Source organism: Pan troglodytes, chromosome 4 (genome assembly GCF_028858775.2).
Source record: "Pan troglodytes isolate AG18354 chromosome 4, NHGRI_mPanTro3-v2.0_pri, whole genome shotgun sequence".
Taxonomy (NCBI): Eukaryota; Metazoa; Chordata; class Mammalia; order Primates; family Hominidae; genus Pan; species Pan troglodytes.
The window spans coordinates 1,364,912-1,385,403 of record NC_072402.2 but is presented as its reverse complement, the minus strand read 5'-3'; the positions used below and the strand labels follow the sequence as shown (position 1 = coordinate 1,385,403).

The 20,492-nt window shown below is 52.8% G+C and overlaps 1 protein-coding gene across 14 annotated transcripts in view; it reads right to left on the bottom strand.

Moving 5' to 3' along the window:
• Positions 1-1,718: 1,718 nt before the first annotated feature.
• The window catches only part of CEP72 (centrosomal protein 72), a 45,180-nt gene continuing 26,406 nt past the window's right edge, over positions 1,719-20,492 (bottom strand). Inside the window, exons 9-15 of one of the 14 annotated variants that reach the window (XR_010157106.1) lie at positions 19,850-20,046; positions 16,372-16,498; positions 13,299-13,962; positions 12,503-12,614; positions 5,619-5,822; positions 3,221-3,349; positions 1,719-2,747 (exon numbers count right to left, since the gene is read on the bottom strand). Coding sequence is in view for 5 of the 14 variants with exons in the window: in XM_024356516.3 (XP_024212284.3) it covers positions 5,657-5,822; positions 12,503-12,614; positions 16,372-16,498; positions 19,850-20,046 (602 nt within the window). In the remaining 9 variants the exon portion in view is untranslated. Of the gene's footprint in view, positions 3,350-5,256; positions 5,823-12,191; positions 12,320-12,502; positions 12,615-13,298; positions 14,935-15,063; positions 15,409-15,646; positions 16,499-17,125; positions 20,047-20,492 lie in introns of those variants that run through there. The other 13 variants (XR_010157103.1, XR_002943862.3, XR_010157100.1 and 10 more) reach the window with 13 other exon arrangements.

Genomic DNA, 20,492 nt, shown 5'->3' with positions numbered 1-20,492 from the left:
GCGGGCGCCTGTAGTCCCAGCTACTCGGGAGGCTGAGGCAGGAGAATGGCGTGAACCCGGGAGGTGGAGCTTGCAGTGAGCCGAGATCGCGCCACTGCACTCCAGCCTGGGCGACAGAGCGAGACTCCATCTCAAAAAAAAAAAAAAAAAAAAAAATCAGCTTCGCTGATAAAACAAGAGAAAGAAACACAGAACAGGGAATTGATAAAATAATATTTTAACCCATATTTATTTGTAATTTCAGCATGGCTAATGATAGATCAGATCAGAAATTGAAAAGAAAATGGAGGCAAAGGGTGTTTTTTTGAAAGGACTGAACAGAAAGTTCAAATAACGAATATGAAGAATGGCCAAGAATGGGCTGAGTCCCCGGGAGGCAGATGCTGAGGTGGCCTTTGTATCACAAGAGGCTCACTGGTGAGGAATGCCCCTGAACAGCAACAAGGGGAGGAGGCAGGGAAGCCGGGAGGCCTCAGGGAGGCTCTGGAGATGGCCTGCTAGGGAGCTCCCTGTGGTTCGCATTAGGCCCAGGCCCTGCCTGCTTGGACACTGGCTGCGGCTGCCTGGATGAGTGTGTCCTCAGCTCCAGAGCCCAGGCACAGCCTGACAGCATGGTGGCTGGAGATGGTCTCTACTCCTGTACTCCCTGCCCCTGGATGGCAAGGTCTTGCTTGAAGGGACACAACTGTCCCTACATCTCTGCCACAGGGACACACACAACTTCAAATGTTGAAGCCATTCAAATTATGTGTTATACCCCCCAAAATGGAAAATTAAGACAATATGGACCAATTCTTAGAGACACATAACTTACAAAAACTAACTCCAAAAGAAATGGAAAGCCTGCTCAGCCCTGTGACTTAGGGGAAGTCACTGTCAGCTACAAAAGAAAACCCCTAACACTTCAGTGGCTGGACACACAAAATGTATTACTCACACAACGTCCAACTTCAGGAATAACAAGAGATCTCTTCTAACAGAAGACAAACAGACTTCCTAATCCTGTGATGCAGCTGCCCAGGTCACTGGCAGGGAAGCTATCAAAGTGATGCACCAGCTCCCGCTGCTCTGGCCCTGAAATGACTCACCTCAGTCCCACACACAGGCTGTTGCTCAGTAGTCACACGGCCCCAGCCCAACTCAGGGATATGCAGCGTAAAGGCAAGGGGGACATAAGGATGGTCTGTGTGAACGGTTCTGCCACATCCTGGAACACTGAGTTATACTGGATCAGTAGTCAAACCTCCTGACAAAGAAAGTTCCAGGCACAAGTGACTTCACCAGCAAGTTCCATCAAACATCCATGGAAGAAATAATTATAATCTTAAGTAAATTCTCCTAGAGAATGGAGAAAGAATACACAACCTAGCTCATTTTACGGTGGTGTAAAGATGCGAATCCTTTCAAGAACAGCATTACAAAGGAAAATCGTAAGTGGCTGTCACCCGTGAAGAGAGATACTAACCACTGTACTAGAGCACGCAGCTACCCAGTGCTCAGGACGCACCAGATGCTGCCCGAGATTCTTATTCATACTAACTCATTTCACCTTCACAACAATCCTGTGAGGAAGCCACTATTTTCCCATTGTACAGACGAGGAAATCAGGGCCCAAACACAGGTGCTAGGTGGTATAGCTGGGCCACAAAATGCTAAACAAAATATTAACAAACCAAATATAACAATATGTATGTAAAAGAAAATCCATAATTATTAAGTTGGACTTATCTCAGAAATTCAAGGTTTATTTTTAACAAAAGCAAATTATGGTCGTTAAACACATCAATATATTAAATGATAAAAATCGTGGTCATCTCAATCACTGCAGAAAAAGTGATAAAAGTCATCCATTCTTGAGGCGAATTATTGATAGAAAAAGCTTTAAAACAAACAAAAAAAATCTATTACAAGTGAGTGGATAAATGGTGAGAATTTATCACCCCTTTGAATATCAGGAAGAAGACAACGATGCCCACTCTTTTACCACCTCTAATCAGCACTGCACTAGGGGTTCCGACCAGTGTAGAAAAGCAAAAAACAAAACAAAAATAAAAACATAAAGTAAAAATCCAGAACAACAGGAATGGGAAAGAAAACCCATTACTCATAGAAAACATGACTGTGTGCCTAAAAATGAGGAAACAGCTACAGGCAAATGATTAAAATTACTAGACTGCCAGATACAAATTAATACACAAAAATGAATTTCCATGAAATGGCAACACATAATTAGGAAAATGAAATCCAAGCACATTTTTTAAAACAGCATCGCAAAATAACAAGGACCTAGGATTAAATGTAACAAAAGACATACAAGACCATTGTGAAAAGTATCAGGCTGTATTAACACCCGCTGAAGGAGCCCTAACATTTGGAGAGACAGATACCATGTTCAGGGCTTGTAAAACCCAGTATTGCAAGTATGTCAAAGATTCCCAAGTTGATCTACAGGTTCAATACAATCCCAAACAAAATCCCAACTCAACCGGCTAGTTCTAAAATGTATGAAACACAAAGGGTCAAAAACAGCCAAGACATCCTAACATAAGATGGAGGTACGCGCCCCAGAGTGTGTGGTATTGGCAGAGACAGACAAGGAGATGCAGAAACGGACACAGAGATCATCCTGACAAAGGAATCTTCAGCAGCCGGGACTGGGAAAACTGGGCTTATGTCTGCAACACAATGAAACTGGATCCTTAAGCTTCACAACAGGCGCAAAAATCAATTCTGGGTAGAATCTATATCTAAAATCCAAAATATACAAAACTATAAAATCCTTTGGAAGGTAACAGAGTATCTTTATGTTCAAGGCAAAGTAAAGATTATTAAAAATTAGGATCCAAAATGCTTTAATCATGAAAGAAAATATTGATACATTGGGCCATATTAAAGTTTAAAATTTCTCTTAAAAGACACCATTAAAGTAAAAAGACAAGAAAAGCTATTTGCAAATGTAATTCACAAAGCACTACTACCCAGAATCATAAATAACACCTGCAAATAAATGAGACAGACCATCCAATAGAAAAGTAGGGAAAATACTTGAATAGGTACTTTACAAACAGGAAATCCCGATGAGCCGCAGACACATGAGAAGGTGCTGAACAAGGAGAAGCCAATGAAACCAGAAAGAGGTCTACCCCACCCCGCGCCACCCCGCGCCCTCCGCCACCCCACGCCCTCCACCACCCCACTCCCTCCACTACCCCACACCCACCGGAGTGAAGGTGCTAACACTTCAGGCAATGGGTGCTGAAAACATGGACCGGCAGCCGTGGTCATACACAACTAGCAGTCGGGCCTGCGGGTACCACCACTTTGGAACAGTTGGGAATTTCTAGTAAACCTGTTAAAAACATGGTTAAGCAGTTAATGGAAACGTGAACATAATGGGATATAAAACTAATGAAAAAAATCAAATGGAGTTTTTTTGTTTTTTTTTTGAGACGGAGTCTTGCTCTGTCTTCTAGGCTGGAGTGCAGTGGCGCAATCTTGGCTCACTGCAACCTCCACCTCCCAGGTTCAAACGATTCTCCTGCCTCAGCCCCCCAAGAAGCTGGGACTACAGGTGCCCACCACCATGCCCAGCTAATTTTCATTTTTAGCAGAGATGGAGTTTCGCCATGTTGGCCAGGCTGGTCTCAAACTCCTGGCCTCAAGTGATCCTCCTGCCTCAGCCTCCCAAAGTGCTGGGATTACGGTGTGAGCCACCCCGCCTAGCCTCAAATGGAATTTTAGAACAAAAATATATCTAATTTCTGATATAAAAAATTCACTATACAAGCTTAACATCAAATTAGGCAAGTGGAAGAAAAGATTAGTAAGCCTCGCAACAGGACAATAAAACCACCTAAAGGAAAGGATGAGAGAACAAAGATGAAAAAGCATCACGTTTAGTGACCTGAGAGATAGTATCACAGTCTAACAGAAAGCTAACTAGAGTCGCAGATGGGGACAGGGAGGAAGAAGTGAGAGACGGGGTCAGACAAGAAATATGAGTAGTGGCTGCAACTTTGCCAAATCTGGTGAAAAATATGAACTCACAGGTCCAAGAAGCTCAATGAAACCCAAACGAGGTAAGCATCTATAAGCTTAAAGTGGATTAATATTAACATCTTCTAATACTCTTACATATATAAATTACGTGATGACAAATTAACCCCATCCCAACCCTACAGAAAATAAATTTGGTATGACACATTTTCCTGTTATGACCACAAATGGACAGAGAGGTGACACAAGAGGGCAGCCTGAAGCCTAGCAAGTCCTCTTCGGGGAAGAGACAGCAGAGTCCCACCTCTGATTTCCCCAGGGATACAATCCACATGCACGCACACACACACACACAGAAGCGCACACACACAGCAAGCGCACACACACAGCTAGGAGGCACACACACACAGCTAGCAGACACACACAGCTAGCACACAAGCACACACACAGCAAGTGCACATACACAACGCGTGCACACACAGCACACACACAGGGTGCGTGCGCGCACACACAGCGCACACACAAGTGCACACACAAGCGTACACACAGCTAGCACACAGCAACTGCACACACACGGCTAGCAAAGCGCACACAGCACACACACAGCAAGCGCACAAACAAGCACACACACACAGCAAGCACGCACACACAGCTAGCACACACACAGCAAGTGCACACACAGCTAGCATGCACACACAGCTAGTACACAGAGCAAGTGCACGCGCACAGAGCACACACAGCAAGCACACACAGCACACACACACACAGCTAGCACACACACACAGCTAGCGCACACACACTAGCGCACACACACAGCAAGGGCACACACACACAGAGCAAGGGCACACACACACACAGAGCTAGCACAGAGCATTTTCTTCTTAGGCCTGCTCATTCTTCCCAAATCAGTTGAACGTCATTTAAAAAATGACCTTGTCTTACCAATCACAGCAAGTATGACATAAGATATGAAGTTTCCAAACTAAAAATCTAGTTTTGTGTCCTATTATGACATAATTTTCAGAACTACACTGCAAACAAGAGAGCGAGCCAGGGCTTGGGTAGATGTTTCCGCTGTGATATGTTAATATCATAAGACAATATTTTTAAGGTTTTTTCCCCCACATCTATAAGTGTCACTTGTGTTAAGTCTTTGAACTTAATTATTCCCACTCACCTATCATGGTGCACAGCTTGTTCTATAAAAAACTCAATGACAAACTCAGTTATAATTTGTATACAGCCACTGAAAAAGTTAACTTTTCAGAACAATGTATTTGTTTATTAAACAAAGATTGCTTGTTACACAGAAAATTATTTTCTTTAATTATCATACATAGCTCTCTTTCACATCAGGCAGTAGAACACTGCATTTACTTCATCTCAGGATACTGGATACAAGATTAATGGTCAGTTTGTCTCAAAATATGTCAATGTGTTCTGTCTGAAAACATGCAGAGGGCTTGGAGTAATCATATCATTTTAGGAGGTGCTTTAGAAAACCAAGCTACAGGTCCTGAATACATTCCAAAAATCCTAAATAATTACCAACAGAAGAGAGAACTCTTGCCAGCCAGTACACTCAGTAAAGAAGTACAAAGGTGCAGACAATGTAACTTTACCAGGAAGCTTAAGGGGTGGCCCAGCTTCTCGGCAGGAGTCAGCAGGCCTGGCGGCCTCCATGGCTGGCGCTGCTGTGTGGAAACAGGGCCATGGTCTTCTTGAGCTCCTGGTAGCTCCAGTGCATCTGCTCCACCTCGGCTCTGTGCTGCGCCCGCACCTGGCTCAGCTCCTGCAGCAGGTGTTCATTGGTGCTGACCAGGGAGCTGCAGAACGACAGGGAAGCGGCTGCTTGGCACTTCCGTCCTCTCCAGCGGTGTGGCCCTCACCTGCTGGGGCTGCCCACCTCCCTGCATGGGCACGAAGCTGCCCTGGCCCTGCACACAGACCTATCTCTGTGGCCCCATCACCTTCTGTGTCCCACTGGCTACCGCCCACCTGCCTCCTCCTTCCCAACCACTGCCCTGACCCCTGGGAGCAGCCTTGGAGGTGCAGCTCAGCACCTATGGAATGAATGAATGAGCTGAACAGGCTAATGAGTGACTGAATGGCGCCTTGGCTATTCCAGCTACGCATGGTTTTATGAGAAGATGATAAACTTCATGGCTAGCAAAACAATGTTCTAATTCTAGAAAATATACGGGGACTGAAATATTTCTAATTCCCAGTCAAATATAATAATTTTGACATCATAATAGTGTAATAGAAGAGTCCTAGTCTTTAATGCTGTTGACCATTTTTATTTTAGAAGTAAAGTGCTATTACATTTTACCCACTTTGTCACCTCCAAATTGCCCTAATCACCCAGTCAGCAATGACCTGAGGACACTCAGGGCATTACAAGTATTAGACAAGGCAGGGCCCACTGACCTCGGTCACATTAGCCACAGAGATGGGCACCCCACTGACAGGGCCACTGTGCAGGCCCAGGCCCTGTTCCCTTGGACAGCAAAGGAGCCGCAGGCCAGGACTGGATGAAGCCAGCATGAATCCTGGGGGCAGAAGCCCGATGCCACTGTGTTTGGGAGCTGTGCACCCTGCCTTGTCCACATCCAGGCCACAGTGCTCAAGGAGAATGACCCCCAACTGTACCTTGACCTGCCACAGACAGGCCCACCAGGTTCCAGGGAGTCACATGGCCCTACCCACGACTGGGCACTGCACCCGCGGCCGACACAGTCCCCTTCCTTCTGCTCCGCTGCATCTCCTCTTGGCCCAGTCTCATCTTTCAGGACCCTTCCCCTCTGTAACTTACACCTGTGATGGGCCCCATGGGGGTCTGTGGCCTTTATCCTGTAAGGGGCAGAGCCTGGCTATGCCTATGACCAGACTGTAGTCGAACCCAGGTAAGTGTGGCAGCCTCAGCCTGAGGAGTGGGGGAGGGAGCGGGAATGGGAGGTGGGGGGAAAGGAAGAGGGAATGAAAGGGGGAGGGGAGGGGGAGGAACTGACCACAGACCAGCCTTCCCTGCTGAGGCCACAGCAACAGGGGTTCACACAGCAGCACCCACAAAACTGCCCAGAGCGACCTGTCCTTGCCTCCTCCAGCAGCTCGCCTCTTCCTTTCTGCACCCAGCCTCCAACCACGTCCCGGCACACAATTCTTTAAAGACAAACTAAGATTCTGCCTTGAAGATCCCCTCACACCCAGCCCCCTTCTCACCATCCCCCTACAGCCAGGGAGTAAAGGTGAAATCTCCGTATTTCCAACTGAACACGCACTGCAGTGAAGGGGGAAGCACAGCTGCCGGACTACGGCCCAGGGGAACCAGGTTGCCCCGCCGTGCCCGACCATCTCTCATGCACCTGTCTCCCCTGGTCACACTGCACACAGGTCATATCTCACAGTCCACAACTCTCAGTCCACACCTCACATTCACAACTCACAGTCACACTTCACAGTCACGCCTCACAGTCCACGCGTCACAGTCACACCTCACATTCACACCTCACAGTCACACCTCACAGTCACACCTCAGGGTCCACACCTGACAGTCACACCTCACAGTCCACGCCTCACAGTCACACCTCACAGTCACACCTCACAGTCACACCTCACAGTCCACGCGTCACAGTCACACCTCACATTCACACCTCACAGTCACACCTCACAGTCACACCTCGTGGTCCACGCCTCACAGTCACACCTCACAGTCCATGCCTCACAGTCACGCCTCACAGTCACACCTCACAGTCCACCTCTCACAGTCACACCTCAGTCACACCTCACAGTCACACCTCACGGTCCACACCTCACAGTCACACCTCACAGTCACACCTCATGGTCCACACCTCACAGTCCACACCTCACGGTCCACATCTCACAGTCACACTTCACAGTCACACCTCATGGTCCACACCTCACAGTCCACACCTCACGGTCCACATCTCACAGTCACACCTCACGGTGCACATCTCACAGTCACACCTCACGGTCCACCTCTCACAGTCACACCTCACGGTCACACCTCATGGTCCACGCCTCACGGTCACACCTCACGGTCACACCTCACGGTCCACGCCTCACAGTCACATCTCACAGTCCATGCCTCACAGTCACACCTCATAGTCCACGCCTCACAGTCACACCTCACAGTCACACCTCATGGTCCACCTCTCACAGTCACACCTCACAGTCACACCTCACAGTCCACACCTCACAGTCACACCTCATGGTCCACACCTCACAGTCCACACCTCACGGTCCACATCTCACAGTCACACCTCACGGTGCACATCTCACAGTCACACCTCACGGTCCACCTCTCACAGTCACACCTCACGGTCACACCTCATGGTCCACGCCTCACGGTCACACCTCATGGTCCACGCCTCACGGTCACACCTCACGGTCCACGCCTCACGGTCACACCTCACGGTCCACGCCTCACGGTCACACCTCACAGTCCATGCCTCACAGTCACACCTCATAGTCCATGCCTCACAGTCACACCTCACAGTCACACCTCATGGTCCACACCTGACAGTCACACCTGACAGTCACACCTCACGGTCCACGCCTCATGGTCATGCCTCACAGTCCACCTCTCACAGTCACACCTCAGTCACACCTCACAGTCACACCTCACGGTCCACACCTCACAGTCACACCTCACAGTCCACCTCTCACAGTCACACCTCACGGTCACACCTCACGGTCCACACCTCACAGTCATACCTCACAGTCACACCTCACGGTCCACACCTCACAGTCACACCTCACGGTCACACCTCACGGTCCACACCTCACGGTCCACACCTCACAGTCACACCTCACAGTCCACACCTCACAGTCACACCACACGGTCCACACCTCTCAGTCACACCTCGCAGTCATACCTCACAGTCACACCTCACGGTCCACACCTCACAGTCACACCTCACGGTCACACCTCACAGTCACACCTCACAGTCACACCTCACGGTCCACACCTCACAGTCACACCTCACGGTCACACCTCACGGTCCACACCTCACAGTCACACCTCACAGTCCAAACCTCACAGTCACACCTCACAGTCACACCACACGGTCCACACCTCACAGTCACACCTCACGGTCCACATCTCAGTCACACCTCACGGTCCACCTCTCACAGTCACACCTCACAGTCACACCTCACAGTCCACGCCTCACGGTCCACACCTCACAGTCCACGCCTCACGGTCCACACCTCATGGTCACACCTCACGGTCCATGCCTCACAGTCCCACCTCACAGTCTGCCTCACAGTCACACTTCAGTCCATGCCTCACAGTCACACCTCACAGTCACACCTCATGGTCCACACCTCACAGTCACACCTCACGGTCACACCTCACGGTCCACACCTCACAGTCACACCTCACGGTCCACACCTCACAGTCACACTTCACAGTCACACCTCACAGTCACCTCACGGTCACACCTCACAGTCCACACCTCACAGTCACACCTCACAGTCCACACCTCACAGTCACACTTCACAGTCACACCTCAGAGTCCACACCTCACAGTCACACCTCACAGTCCACACCTCACAGTCACACCTCACACTCAGGGTTGATACCTCACAGCCCACACCCCATGGTCACATACCTCACAGTCCCATCTCACAGTCCACACCTCACGGTCCACACCTCACAGTCACACCTCACAGTCACACCTCACGGTCCACACCTCACAGTCACACCTCACGGTCACACCTCACAGTCACACCTCACGGTCACACCTCACGGTCCACACCTCACAGTCCACACCTCACAGTCACACCTCACAGTCACACCACACGGTCCACACCTCACAGTCACACCTCACGGTCCACATCTCAGTCACACCTCACGGTCCACCTCTCACAGTCACACCTCACAGTCACACCTCACAGTCCACGCCTCACGGTCACACCTCACGGTCCACACCTCACAGTCCACGCCTCACAGTCACACCTCATGGTCACACCTCACGGTCCATGCCTCACAGTCCCACCTCACAGTCCATGCCTCACAGTCACACTTCAGTCCATGCCTCACAGTCACACCTCATGGTCCACACCTCACAGTCACACCTCACGGTCACACCTCACGGTCCACACCTCACGGTCCACACCTCACAGTCACACCTCACGGTCCACACCTCACAGTCACACTTCACAGTCACACCTCACAGTCACACCTCACGGTCACACCTCATGGTCCACACCTCACGGTCCACACCTCACAGTCACACCTCACGGTCCACACCTCACAGTCACACTTCACAGTCACACCTCACAGTCCACACCTCACAGTCACACCTCACACTCAAGGTTGATACCTCACAGCCCACACCCCATGGTCACATACCTCACAGTCCCATCTCACAGTCCATGCCTCGTGGTCACACCTCACAGTCACACCTCACAGTCACACCTCATGGTCCACACCTCACAGTCACACCTCACAGTCACACCTCACGGTCCACACCTCACAGTCACACCTCACAGTCCACACCTCACAGTCACACCTCACACTCAGGGTTGATACAGCCCACACCCCATGGTCACATACCTCACAGTCCCATCTCACAGTCCATGCCTCATGGTCACACCTCACAGTCACACCTCACGGTCTACACCTCACAGTCATACCTCACAGTCATACCTCACAGTCACACCTCACGGTCCACACCTCACGGTCCACACCTCACAGTCACACCTCACGGTCCACACCTCACAGTCACACCTCACAGTCCACACCTCACAGTCACACCTCACAGTCACACCTCACGGTCCACACCTCACAGTCACACTTCACAGTCACACCTCACAGTCACACCTCACGGTCACACCTCACGGTCCACACCTCACGGTCCACACCTCACAGTCACACCTCACGGTCCACACCTCACAGTCACACTTCACAGTCACACCTCACAGTCCACACCTCACAGTCACACCTCACACTCAGGGTTGATACCTCACAGCCCACACCCCATGGTCACATACCTCACAGTCCCATCTCACAGTCCATGCCTCGTGGTCACACCTCACAGTCACACCTCATGGTCCACACCTCACAGTCACACCTCACAGTCACACCTCACGGTCCACACCTCACAGTCACACCTCACAGTCCACACCTCACAGTCACACCTCACACTCAGGGTTGATACCTCACAGCCCACACCCCATGGTCACATACCTCACAGTCCCATCTCACAGTCCATGCCTCATGGTCACACCTCACAGTCACACCTCACGGTCCACACCTCACAGTCATACCTCACAGTCACACCTCACGGTCCACACCTCACAGTCACACCTCACAGTCACACCTCACGGTCCACACCTCACAGTCACACCTCACAGTCCACACCTCACAGTCACACCTCACAGTCACACCTCACGGTCCACACCTCACAGTCACACCTCACAGTCCACACCTCACAGTCACACCTCACAGTCACACCTCACAGTCCCATCTCACAGTCCATGCCTTGTGGTCACACCTCACAGTCCACACCTCACAGTCCACACCTCACAGTCACACCTCACAGTCCACACCTCACAGTCACACCTCACAGTCACACCTCACGGTCCACACCTCACAGTCCACACCTCACAGTCACACCTCACAGTCACACCTCACGGTCCACACCTCACAGTCACACCTCACAGTCCACACCTCACAGTCCACACCTCACAGTCACACCTCACACTCAGGGTTGATACCTCACAGCCCACACCCCATGGTCACATACCTCACAGTCCCATCTCACAGTCCATGCCTCGTGGTCACACCTCATGGTCCACACCTCACAGTCATACCTCACAGTCACACCTCACAGTCCACACCTCACAGTCACACCTCACAGTCACACCTCATGGTCCACACCTCACAGTCACACCTCACAGTCCCATCTCACAGTCCATGCCTCGTGGTCACACCTCACAGTCACACCTCACAGTCACACCTCACGGTCCACACCTCACAGTCACACCTCATAGTCACACCTCACAGTCCACACCTCACAGTCACACCTCACAGTCACACCTCACGGTCCACACCTCACAGTCACACCTCACAGTCCACACCTCACAGTCCACACCTCACAGTCACACCTCACAGTCCACACCTCACACTCAGGGTTGATACCTCACAGCCCACACCCCATGGTCACATACCTCACAGTCCCATCTCACAGTCCATGCCTCGTGGTCACACCTCATGGTCAGACCTCACATCCACACCTCATGGGTCACACTTCATGATCCACGCCTTACACATGCGACAGACAGCATGAAGGGCCTCCGTTTTCAGAGAGGAAAGTTTATGAAAGTTTCAAATCAGCAGTGGTCCTGGATATCATCGGCCAAGACTCATGAGGAGCTGCTCCTCTGTGCCTTCTGGGTGTGACCCAGTCCGGCCCAACCCTCCCTGTGCCTGGGCCTCCTCCCCTCGGGGGCCCACCCAAGTCTCACGGGCAGGCACCTGTGGCTCTCCTGCAGCATCTGCGTGAGCTCCTGGATCTTGTCGTAGTGCTCCAGGTGCTGTTTCAGTTCCACAATCTCGCCACACAGCCTCTTCACACTTGTTTGAAGTCCTGAAAGAGAAAGAAAAAAAAAAGTACCATTAATGAGTAAAACTCATTCATACATTTTGAAAATGAAAACAATTCTACATTTAAACTGGATCTTGGTTACCAGAAAAAGAATATAGCTGGAAAAGATCAGTATTAATGAGACTCAAAGACAGGGCAAGCATGAATGCCACGGCCCCTCCCTGTGCTGTTTCTACCCTGGGCCCTCCCCAGGCTGCAGCTGTGTGGTCTGCCCTCCACAGGCCCCCACGGAGCCACATCCCTGTGTGAGGGCAGGGAGAGGCGGCACTGGCTGGCAGTCCCTCCACTGGGCCTGTCTGCTGGTTCCTCCTCCACAAGGAAGCACACTCTGCCCCTGAAGGGAGGGCCTGTGGGTTTCGGGAAAAGCACCAAGCAGCCCACAGTGGCCACAGGTCTCCGAAGTGCCCTCTGACTCTGCAACCATCAGTGATGGAATATGTGGCTGGTTTCCATCTACAAACTCCTGCCTGTTTCTGGATTTCCAGCACAAGAGGAGAAGAGAGATACTATTTAGTGGCTCCCCAAATCCAAACACGGGATACAAATAAACCCACATGTAGACACACTCTTGCAAAACCACACAGTGACAGAGGCAGTGAGAAAGCCAGGGGTGGGGAAGGTGGTGGGCAAAGGGTGATGGTGACACGGATGGCAGGCTCTTCTCACCCACAAGGCAGCAGTGCCGCAGGAGCATCCACAGTGTGAAGGCCACGCCGCGTGGAGTCTATGTCGATGGACATGTTCACGTAGGGCATGAATGAAGGAAGCGCAGGGCGGCACAGCTTCAGGACCTTCCAGTCCCCGTGCTGGCCAAACCAAGAGTCCTCAGACGGCAAAACCAGAACCCCAGGGACAACACTACAGCATCCCAGGGACAAGGAAGCCTTGGGACCCCAAACACAAGAGGCTGGGACAAACCCCCAGAGGCCACAAGTCACACATCATGTCCACCTCTGCGGGAGTGAGGCAGCCGTCAGCAGTGGGTGGCCGTCAGCTCTGAGAACGGGACAGCCCCCAAGTGTCCTTTGCTCCCTTGGGAAACCCAGTGGGCCAATCAGGGAACCACGGCCCTGCCCCTCCCATGAGGGTGAGGCCAGGGGCCCCCGTGCAGTCTGCAAAAGCTGAGGCAGCCGTGCGATCCCTCAGAGCTGACCTGCCTGGTCTTCTAGAACAGAGCCTGCACCAAGAGGAACAGCTGGTGTGGGGTCAGGGTCAAGGTCAACCAGGATGACGGCATCAGAGAAGGGTGGAGGAGAGAACAGGGCCTGAGAATCCCCAGAAGGAGGCTGCCCTATCCTTGATCCATGAGGTCAGAAAACCTGCCCTCTCCCTGAAATCCAGAAGCACAATTTTCATGTAAAAAGCAGCAGAAAGTGTTGAAGCCAAATCCCAGTTTCTGTAAGGCAAAGGGTTAGGGTGCAAGAACATCCCTACGAGACAAAAAGGAAATGACAGAAGAAACGAAAAAACAACGTAAGTCATAATTAGAAATGTCAGAAAAGAGGGTTCTGAACTCAGGGAAGAATTAGCAATAAAAGAAAAAATTCACACTGGAAGTGAAGGCTAAGGAGTCTAACAGAAAGTCCAACAAGTCCTCGCTTCGCACTGATGGTTCTGGAAGCAGCCACGAAGCAAAGCGACCGCCGTGGAACGAAGCCGAATTCACCATCCACACAGGCCGCCGACGGGAGCAGGAGTGACGGTCCCACAGTGTAAGGAAGCCGAAATCACCGTCCACACAGGCCGCCGACGCGAGCAGGAGTGACGCTCCCACAGTGTAACGAAGCCGAAATCACCGTCCACACAGGCCGCCGACGCGAGCAGGAGTGACGCTCCCACAGTGTAAGGAAGCCGAATTCACCGTCCACACAGGCCGCCGACGCGAGCAGGAGTGACGCTCCCACAGTGTAACGAAGCCGAAATCACCGTCCACACAGGCCGCCGACGCGAGCAGGAGTGACGCTCCCACAGTGTAACGAAGCCGAATTCACCGTCCACACAGGCCGCCGACGGGAGCAGGAGTGACGCTCCCACAGTGTAAGGAAGCCGAAATCACCGTCCACACAGGCCGCCGACGCGAGCAGGAGTGACGCTCCCACAGTGTAACGAAGCCGAATTCACCGTCCACACAGGCCGCCGACGGGAGCAGGAGTGACGCTCCCACAGTGTAAGGAAGCCGAAATCACCGTCCACACAGGCCGCCGACGGGAGCAGGAGTGACGCTCACACAGTGTAACGAAGCCGAATTCACCGTCCACACAGGCCGCTGACGGGAGCAGGAGTGACGCTCACACAGCAATTTCTAGTCACAAGAACATCACCAAACCACCAAACAAAGACCAAGACACCTCTAACATTAAACACTAAAATAAATGGGAGCTATGCATACATTTAAGACCGAGTAATAAAGACAAGTTAGACTATTATTTACTCTGTTGTTCCAGTTCAGGGGCAGAGGTGGCTGCAGCCTATCCCAGCAGCTCAGGGCGTGGAGCGGGTACCAGTGCTGATCAGATGCCATCGCACAGCAGGGCGGCTGGTGCCTGCACTCACTTGAGATGGGACAGGTCAGACACGCCAACACCCTGGCGTGCACAGCTTTGGGGCATGGGGGGAAACCAGCGCACCCAGAGAAAGCCCACAGAGCCGGGAGAGCAAACCACACACACAGTTCTCCCGGGCAGGGAACTGTTTTTTTTTTTTCTCATCACCTTTACGACGAAATGATGTTGAATGGACACGGTTATTCAAGGACCAGTTGTAAATATAACAGTATCTTAAAGAAACAGAAGATAGAAAAGCAAAATTTATAAATAAAAAAGAAGACTCTAAGGAACTCTTACCGCTCGATAAAACAACCCAATAAAAACCAACGGGCGAAAGATCCAAGGAGACGCTGCCCCAAAGGAGACAGAGCGGCCACAGGCCTCATCCGCAGCTGCCTCCCTGCCGCAAAGGCCACTGCTGGTTGGGACAGACAGCGTGAGACCCACACGCCCTGAAACGGTTACTACCTGGCCTTTGAGGAAAAGTCCGTGAGCCCCTGAGAGGCTAGCCCAGGAAGAGATGCTCCACTTGTCAATCTCAGGGAAGTATGAGTTAAAACTTCCAAGAGACTCCACGCCACACTGAGAAGGTTACCGTGGACAGCAGACTCCATCAGCATTTCCTTATTTAAAATCCAGGTATCTGAACTTGAAATACTGAATACACTTTTGTAAAAACAGCAAAACAGAACAAAAAAAGTGAAGAGAGGGAAATGAGAAAGATCTGCATCTTGACCACAGCAGGCCTGCTCGGGAGAGACACGGGTTCACCAGAAATGCAACCTGAATCTGTAACGCTGAGACGCTGGGCAACAGGCTCATTCACCAAATTCGATGGCAGCATAACCATGGGAGGACGCCAGACAGGAGCAGCAAACCCCACAGTGACCAGGCCCCTCCAGCAGCTGCAGCCCTGACACCCTGTGCTGAGGGGAGGACGGCCGGGCAGGGTGAGGACAGGGGTGGCCTTGCCTCCCACATCCATGCCAGGACTGCCCCAGACACGCGCGTGTGCCATAAACTCCGGCCGGGGCAGCCTCCACCCCAGCCAGCGAGGCAGGGGCTCGGCTCCCCACTTACCAACTGCGTCTGCTGCTGCTCACTTCCCTCAGTGAAGAATTTAAAACAAAGTCTACCTAGGCACATTTGAACATCTAAAGTTTACAAAGTGACCAAATACACGATCAACTTACCAGCGATCTGCAAATTTAACGTGGCTGCAGTGTCTGCACTCTTCACTTCCTTTTTCATACTCAACAAAAGCGATTTTAACCTACTGTTCTCTTCCAAAGATTTATCTAAATGTTGTCTCAAATCATCCTGCGGACACAGAAAATACACTTAAGTGCACAAGTCAAATTCAGTAAAATGTGTATAGAAAGTAAAACTGAAACCTGAGAATCCCCAGAGGGTTCCTTCTGCATACTTGGGAGTCACGATGTGAAAGGAAGTAATTCAGTTTCACGGTACATCTCCCTGCTCCCAGCCCGCCCTGCCCAGCCCTGCAGCACCCTCGGGGGAGGGGGGAAGTTAGGAGAGGGATGGAAAGGAGCGCCCGTCCTGTGAGAGCCCCACTCCTGAGTCTCCCTGAGGCATGTGCTCCAGCAGGGCCTGCAGGCCTGATGCTGGGCAGGGCAGCTGGTGGCGGCTGGGGGAACCCTGTCTCTTCCAGGAGGCCCTCACGGACACTGCGGGCCCCAGGCCTTGGTGCCAGTGTGAGGCACCGGTGGCCCTGCAGGAACCCCCTTCTGTTCTGGCTCCTTTCATATCCTCAAAGTATGGAGAAGACCTGGAGCACAGGACGAGCTGTCATCGAGGAGGGGAAAGGGCCACGCCTGCAGCCACACGGCAGCCTCTGCCCCTCCCTGGCCCCAGGGTGTCTGGTGAGGTGTGAGCCATCCAAGCCGCCAGCACCTGCGGCCAGGGTCCCCAGGGATCCCGTCTCACCTGGCTGCTGCTCTCTCAGGCACCAGCAGGCACATCCTGGGGCCGGGGGTGCTGAGCAGGCCCCAGCTCACTGCCACCAGGGGAGGGAGCGCCTGAGTCTGTGCAGCAGAAGCCTCGTGCTGGCGGTATCGCCACTTCATCCTTCTCCGCTCAGTGAGCCCACCCGCCGACAGCCCCCTCAGCATGCATGCGCCCGCCAGGCCCCCGACGCCCATGGTGAAAGCTGATCGCTGGGTCTGAGACCATTCCCCTCAGGCTTATCTTGGCCCGTTCTTCATTTCGCGGCCTTCTCCCCAAGGTGTCTGCTGCAGTGGCGCCAACCAGCACGACCTGCCCTCCGCGCAGTGCTTTGGGTCGTCCAGAAAGCTCCTGGCAGTGCCACGTCTCACGGTTTTGCCTCCCAAGGATGCGGTGAGCTCTTAAGGCAGGGCTGTGAGCTCCCAGCTCTTTTTCATTTGTTTCTTTGAGGCAAAGTCTCACTCTGTCGCACAAACTAGAGGGCAGTGGAGCAATCACAGCTCACTGCAGCCCCCAACTCCTGAGCCTCCTGCCTCTACCTCCCAAAATAGCTGGGATGACAGGAGTGTGCCACCACGCCTAATTTTTTATGTTTTGGAGTCTAGGCCACGACAGGTGCAGGGAACCGAGGACCGACTGCACCCAAGCTGGGCGCAGCCCATCTGCCTCAGAGGCTGTGCCAGGCACAGCAGCTGGAAGTGGGGCCACCTTGCCTCAGGACACCCGACTGCAGCTTCCAAAGGAAGCAAGGTCTAGGTTCATGTGACCGAGGGATGAGCGTCCTCACGTGGCAGAGTAAACTTGGGTGCTTCTGGAGTGACAGATGTGGGCCTCCCTGGAAAGCAGTGCCCACCAGCCTGCACGGCTGCTCCCTCCGCGGGGTTCCTGACGGTGCTGACTGCTCCTTACCCGCGGGGCTCGGGCTGCCAGATTCTTCCTGATCACTCACCCTGACAGGGAACCAGGGCTGCTCTGTCCAGAGGCCCAGGGCTGCCTGCAAACTGCAGGGATTAGGCAAACTGCAGAGGGCGAAAAAGCAGGCGTCCACAGCAGCCACAGCTGCATGTGACTCCCACCCCTGGAGGCACTGGTGCTCGGCACACCTTTGGGCTCCGCCTGTCAGCTCTGTCTCGTCCCAGGCTCAGAAGGGCAAGGGGTGTGCCTGACTGTGTCCCACAGAAAAGACATCATCAGTGACGACGCCCAGTTCACTTTCCAGACAGCCGGTCATGTGTGTTTCAGTATAAAGGCTTCCAGACAGGGGGCCACACGTGTTTAAATATAGAGGCTTCCAGAGAAGGGGCCATGTGTGCTTAAATCCAGAGGCTTCCACCAGATGAGGGGCCACGTGTGTTTAAATATAGAGGCTTCCAGAGGAGGGGCCACGTTGGTTTAAAAGCAGAGGCTTCTAGACGGGGGACCACGTGTGTTTAAATGCACAGGTTTCTAGACGGGGGACCACGTGTGCTTAAATGCAGAGGCTTCTGGATGGGGGATGGCGGGGGCATGTGTGTTTAAACACAAAGACTTCTGGATGGGGGGCCATGTGTATTTAAATGCAGAGACTTCTGGACGGGGGGACATGTGTTTAAATGCAGAGGCTTCTGGATGGGGGATGGGGACCCACGTGTGTTTAAATATAGAGGCTTCCAGATGGAGGCGGCCCACATGTGTTTAAATACAGAGGCTTCCAGATGAAGGCCACGTGCAGAGGCTTCCAGACGGGGTGGGGGGGCCACGTGCGTTTAAACAGAGGCTGCCTGTGTTGTTTTGCTGTGTTTTTTCTTCTCTAAAGAGGAAGCGTTGTGTGGGATCTCTGAGATGTTGGTTCCCATGAAACAGACAGTATGTACTTGTCAGACAAGTTCAGAGGCAGTTTTCGAAGCCGTCCCGGGCCGACTTCACTCCCATTTTACAGATGCTGACAAGGCCCCTCTGGGTGTGCACATCCTCACGTGGCTCTGCCCTCACACCAGGACTCCCGGAGGGCGGCTTCTGCCTGGGTGTGGCTCTCTGACCACCAGCTCCCTGTGCTAAGGATGCCAGCAGCCCGTGGGGAGGCCCTTGCAGCGTGGAGGGAGCCTGGGAGGATCCTGTCCCGTGAGGCCTCAGATGAGACGGTGGCCCCAGCCCACGGCTGAGACGGAGCCCCCATGAGGCCTCAGATGAGACGGCGGCCCCGGCCCACGGCTGAGACGGAAGGAGGGAGCCTGGCTGAGCTGAGCCTGAGGCCCAACACACAGAAATCCAAGGTGATAAATGCAGGTTTTCAGCTGCTGGTTTTGGGGTAACTTGCCCTGTAGCCCCAGCTCACCATGAGACACTGGCCGTCATCTCCTTCATAAAAGGAGAGTGGCCTCAGTTTTCCCCAGTTCGAGGCCCTGAGAGATGGGTCAGCAAGACAAAGTCACATCCAGGCCTGGCTCCTGCAGCACCCGGCACTGCCCAGTGGTGGAGGGTCCCTTGGGCCCGGGGAGAGAAGGTGGCCAGTGCCACTGCTGTCTCCAAAGTGCTCCAGGCCTGTTGTGAGACAGGGCAGGCCGCATTCCTGGGGGTGGCCGGGTCCCGGGCAGGGAGTGGAGACATGGGGCTGCAGAGATGGCGGTTGGGACAGTGTGGCATCAAGGAGCTGCCCTCATTCCCGGAAGTCAGAGCCATGTTTCCCCCAGTCACATGGACACAGACACAGTGCCAGGGCGGGCTCACCAGCTCCTTGTGTGTGCAGTGCAGCTCCGCCGTCACCTCGCTCATCTCCCGGGCGTGCTGCTGCTGCTGCTCAGCAAGGCGGCTTTGCAGGGACTTACTCTCCAGAGCCAGGGAGCCGACATCTTCACCCACCATCGCAGAGCTGTCCTGAGCTGCTGTGAATTCTTCAACAGATGACAAGATGTGTCTTGCCTGAGCTAGGAGTGAAAATCAAATATTACATTAGCACTTAGGCTTAAAGGATGAAATGTAAACAAAATCGGCTCAGTATGTTTTGAATCACACAGACGATGCCTCAAAAAGACGACAGGTAGGGAGGGGGGAAAGGGGTGTTGGCGCCACAAAACCACCTCAGGCTCTGTGCGTCCACAGTCCACACATGGGCAGGGTGGGAACTGAACAAAGAGAAGAGGTGACCTCCAAGAAAAGGGGCAACCAGGGGCCGCCACGTCTCAAGGTTTCAGTGGCGCCGCCACAACTCGCTGCGCCTTCCACAAGCACCGACTGCCCTGTGTGGAAACCGCCATGCAGACGACAGCTGGCAACTCCACACTGGGACAGTGGCCTGGGCCTGGGACAGTCCCCCCGCCACCGACGATGACAAGCTCAGGAGGCTCCCACAGGACACCAGCCTAGGGAGAGG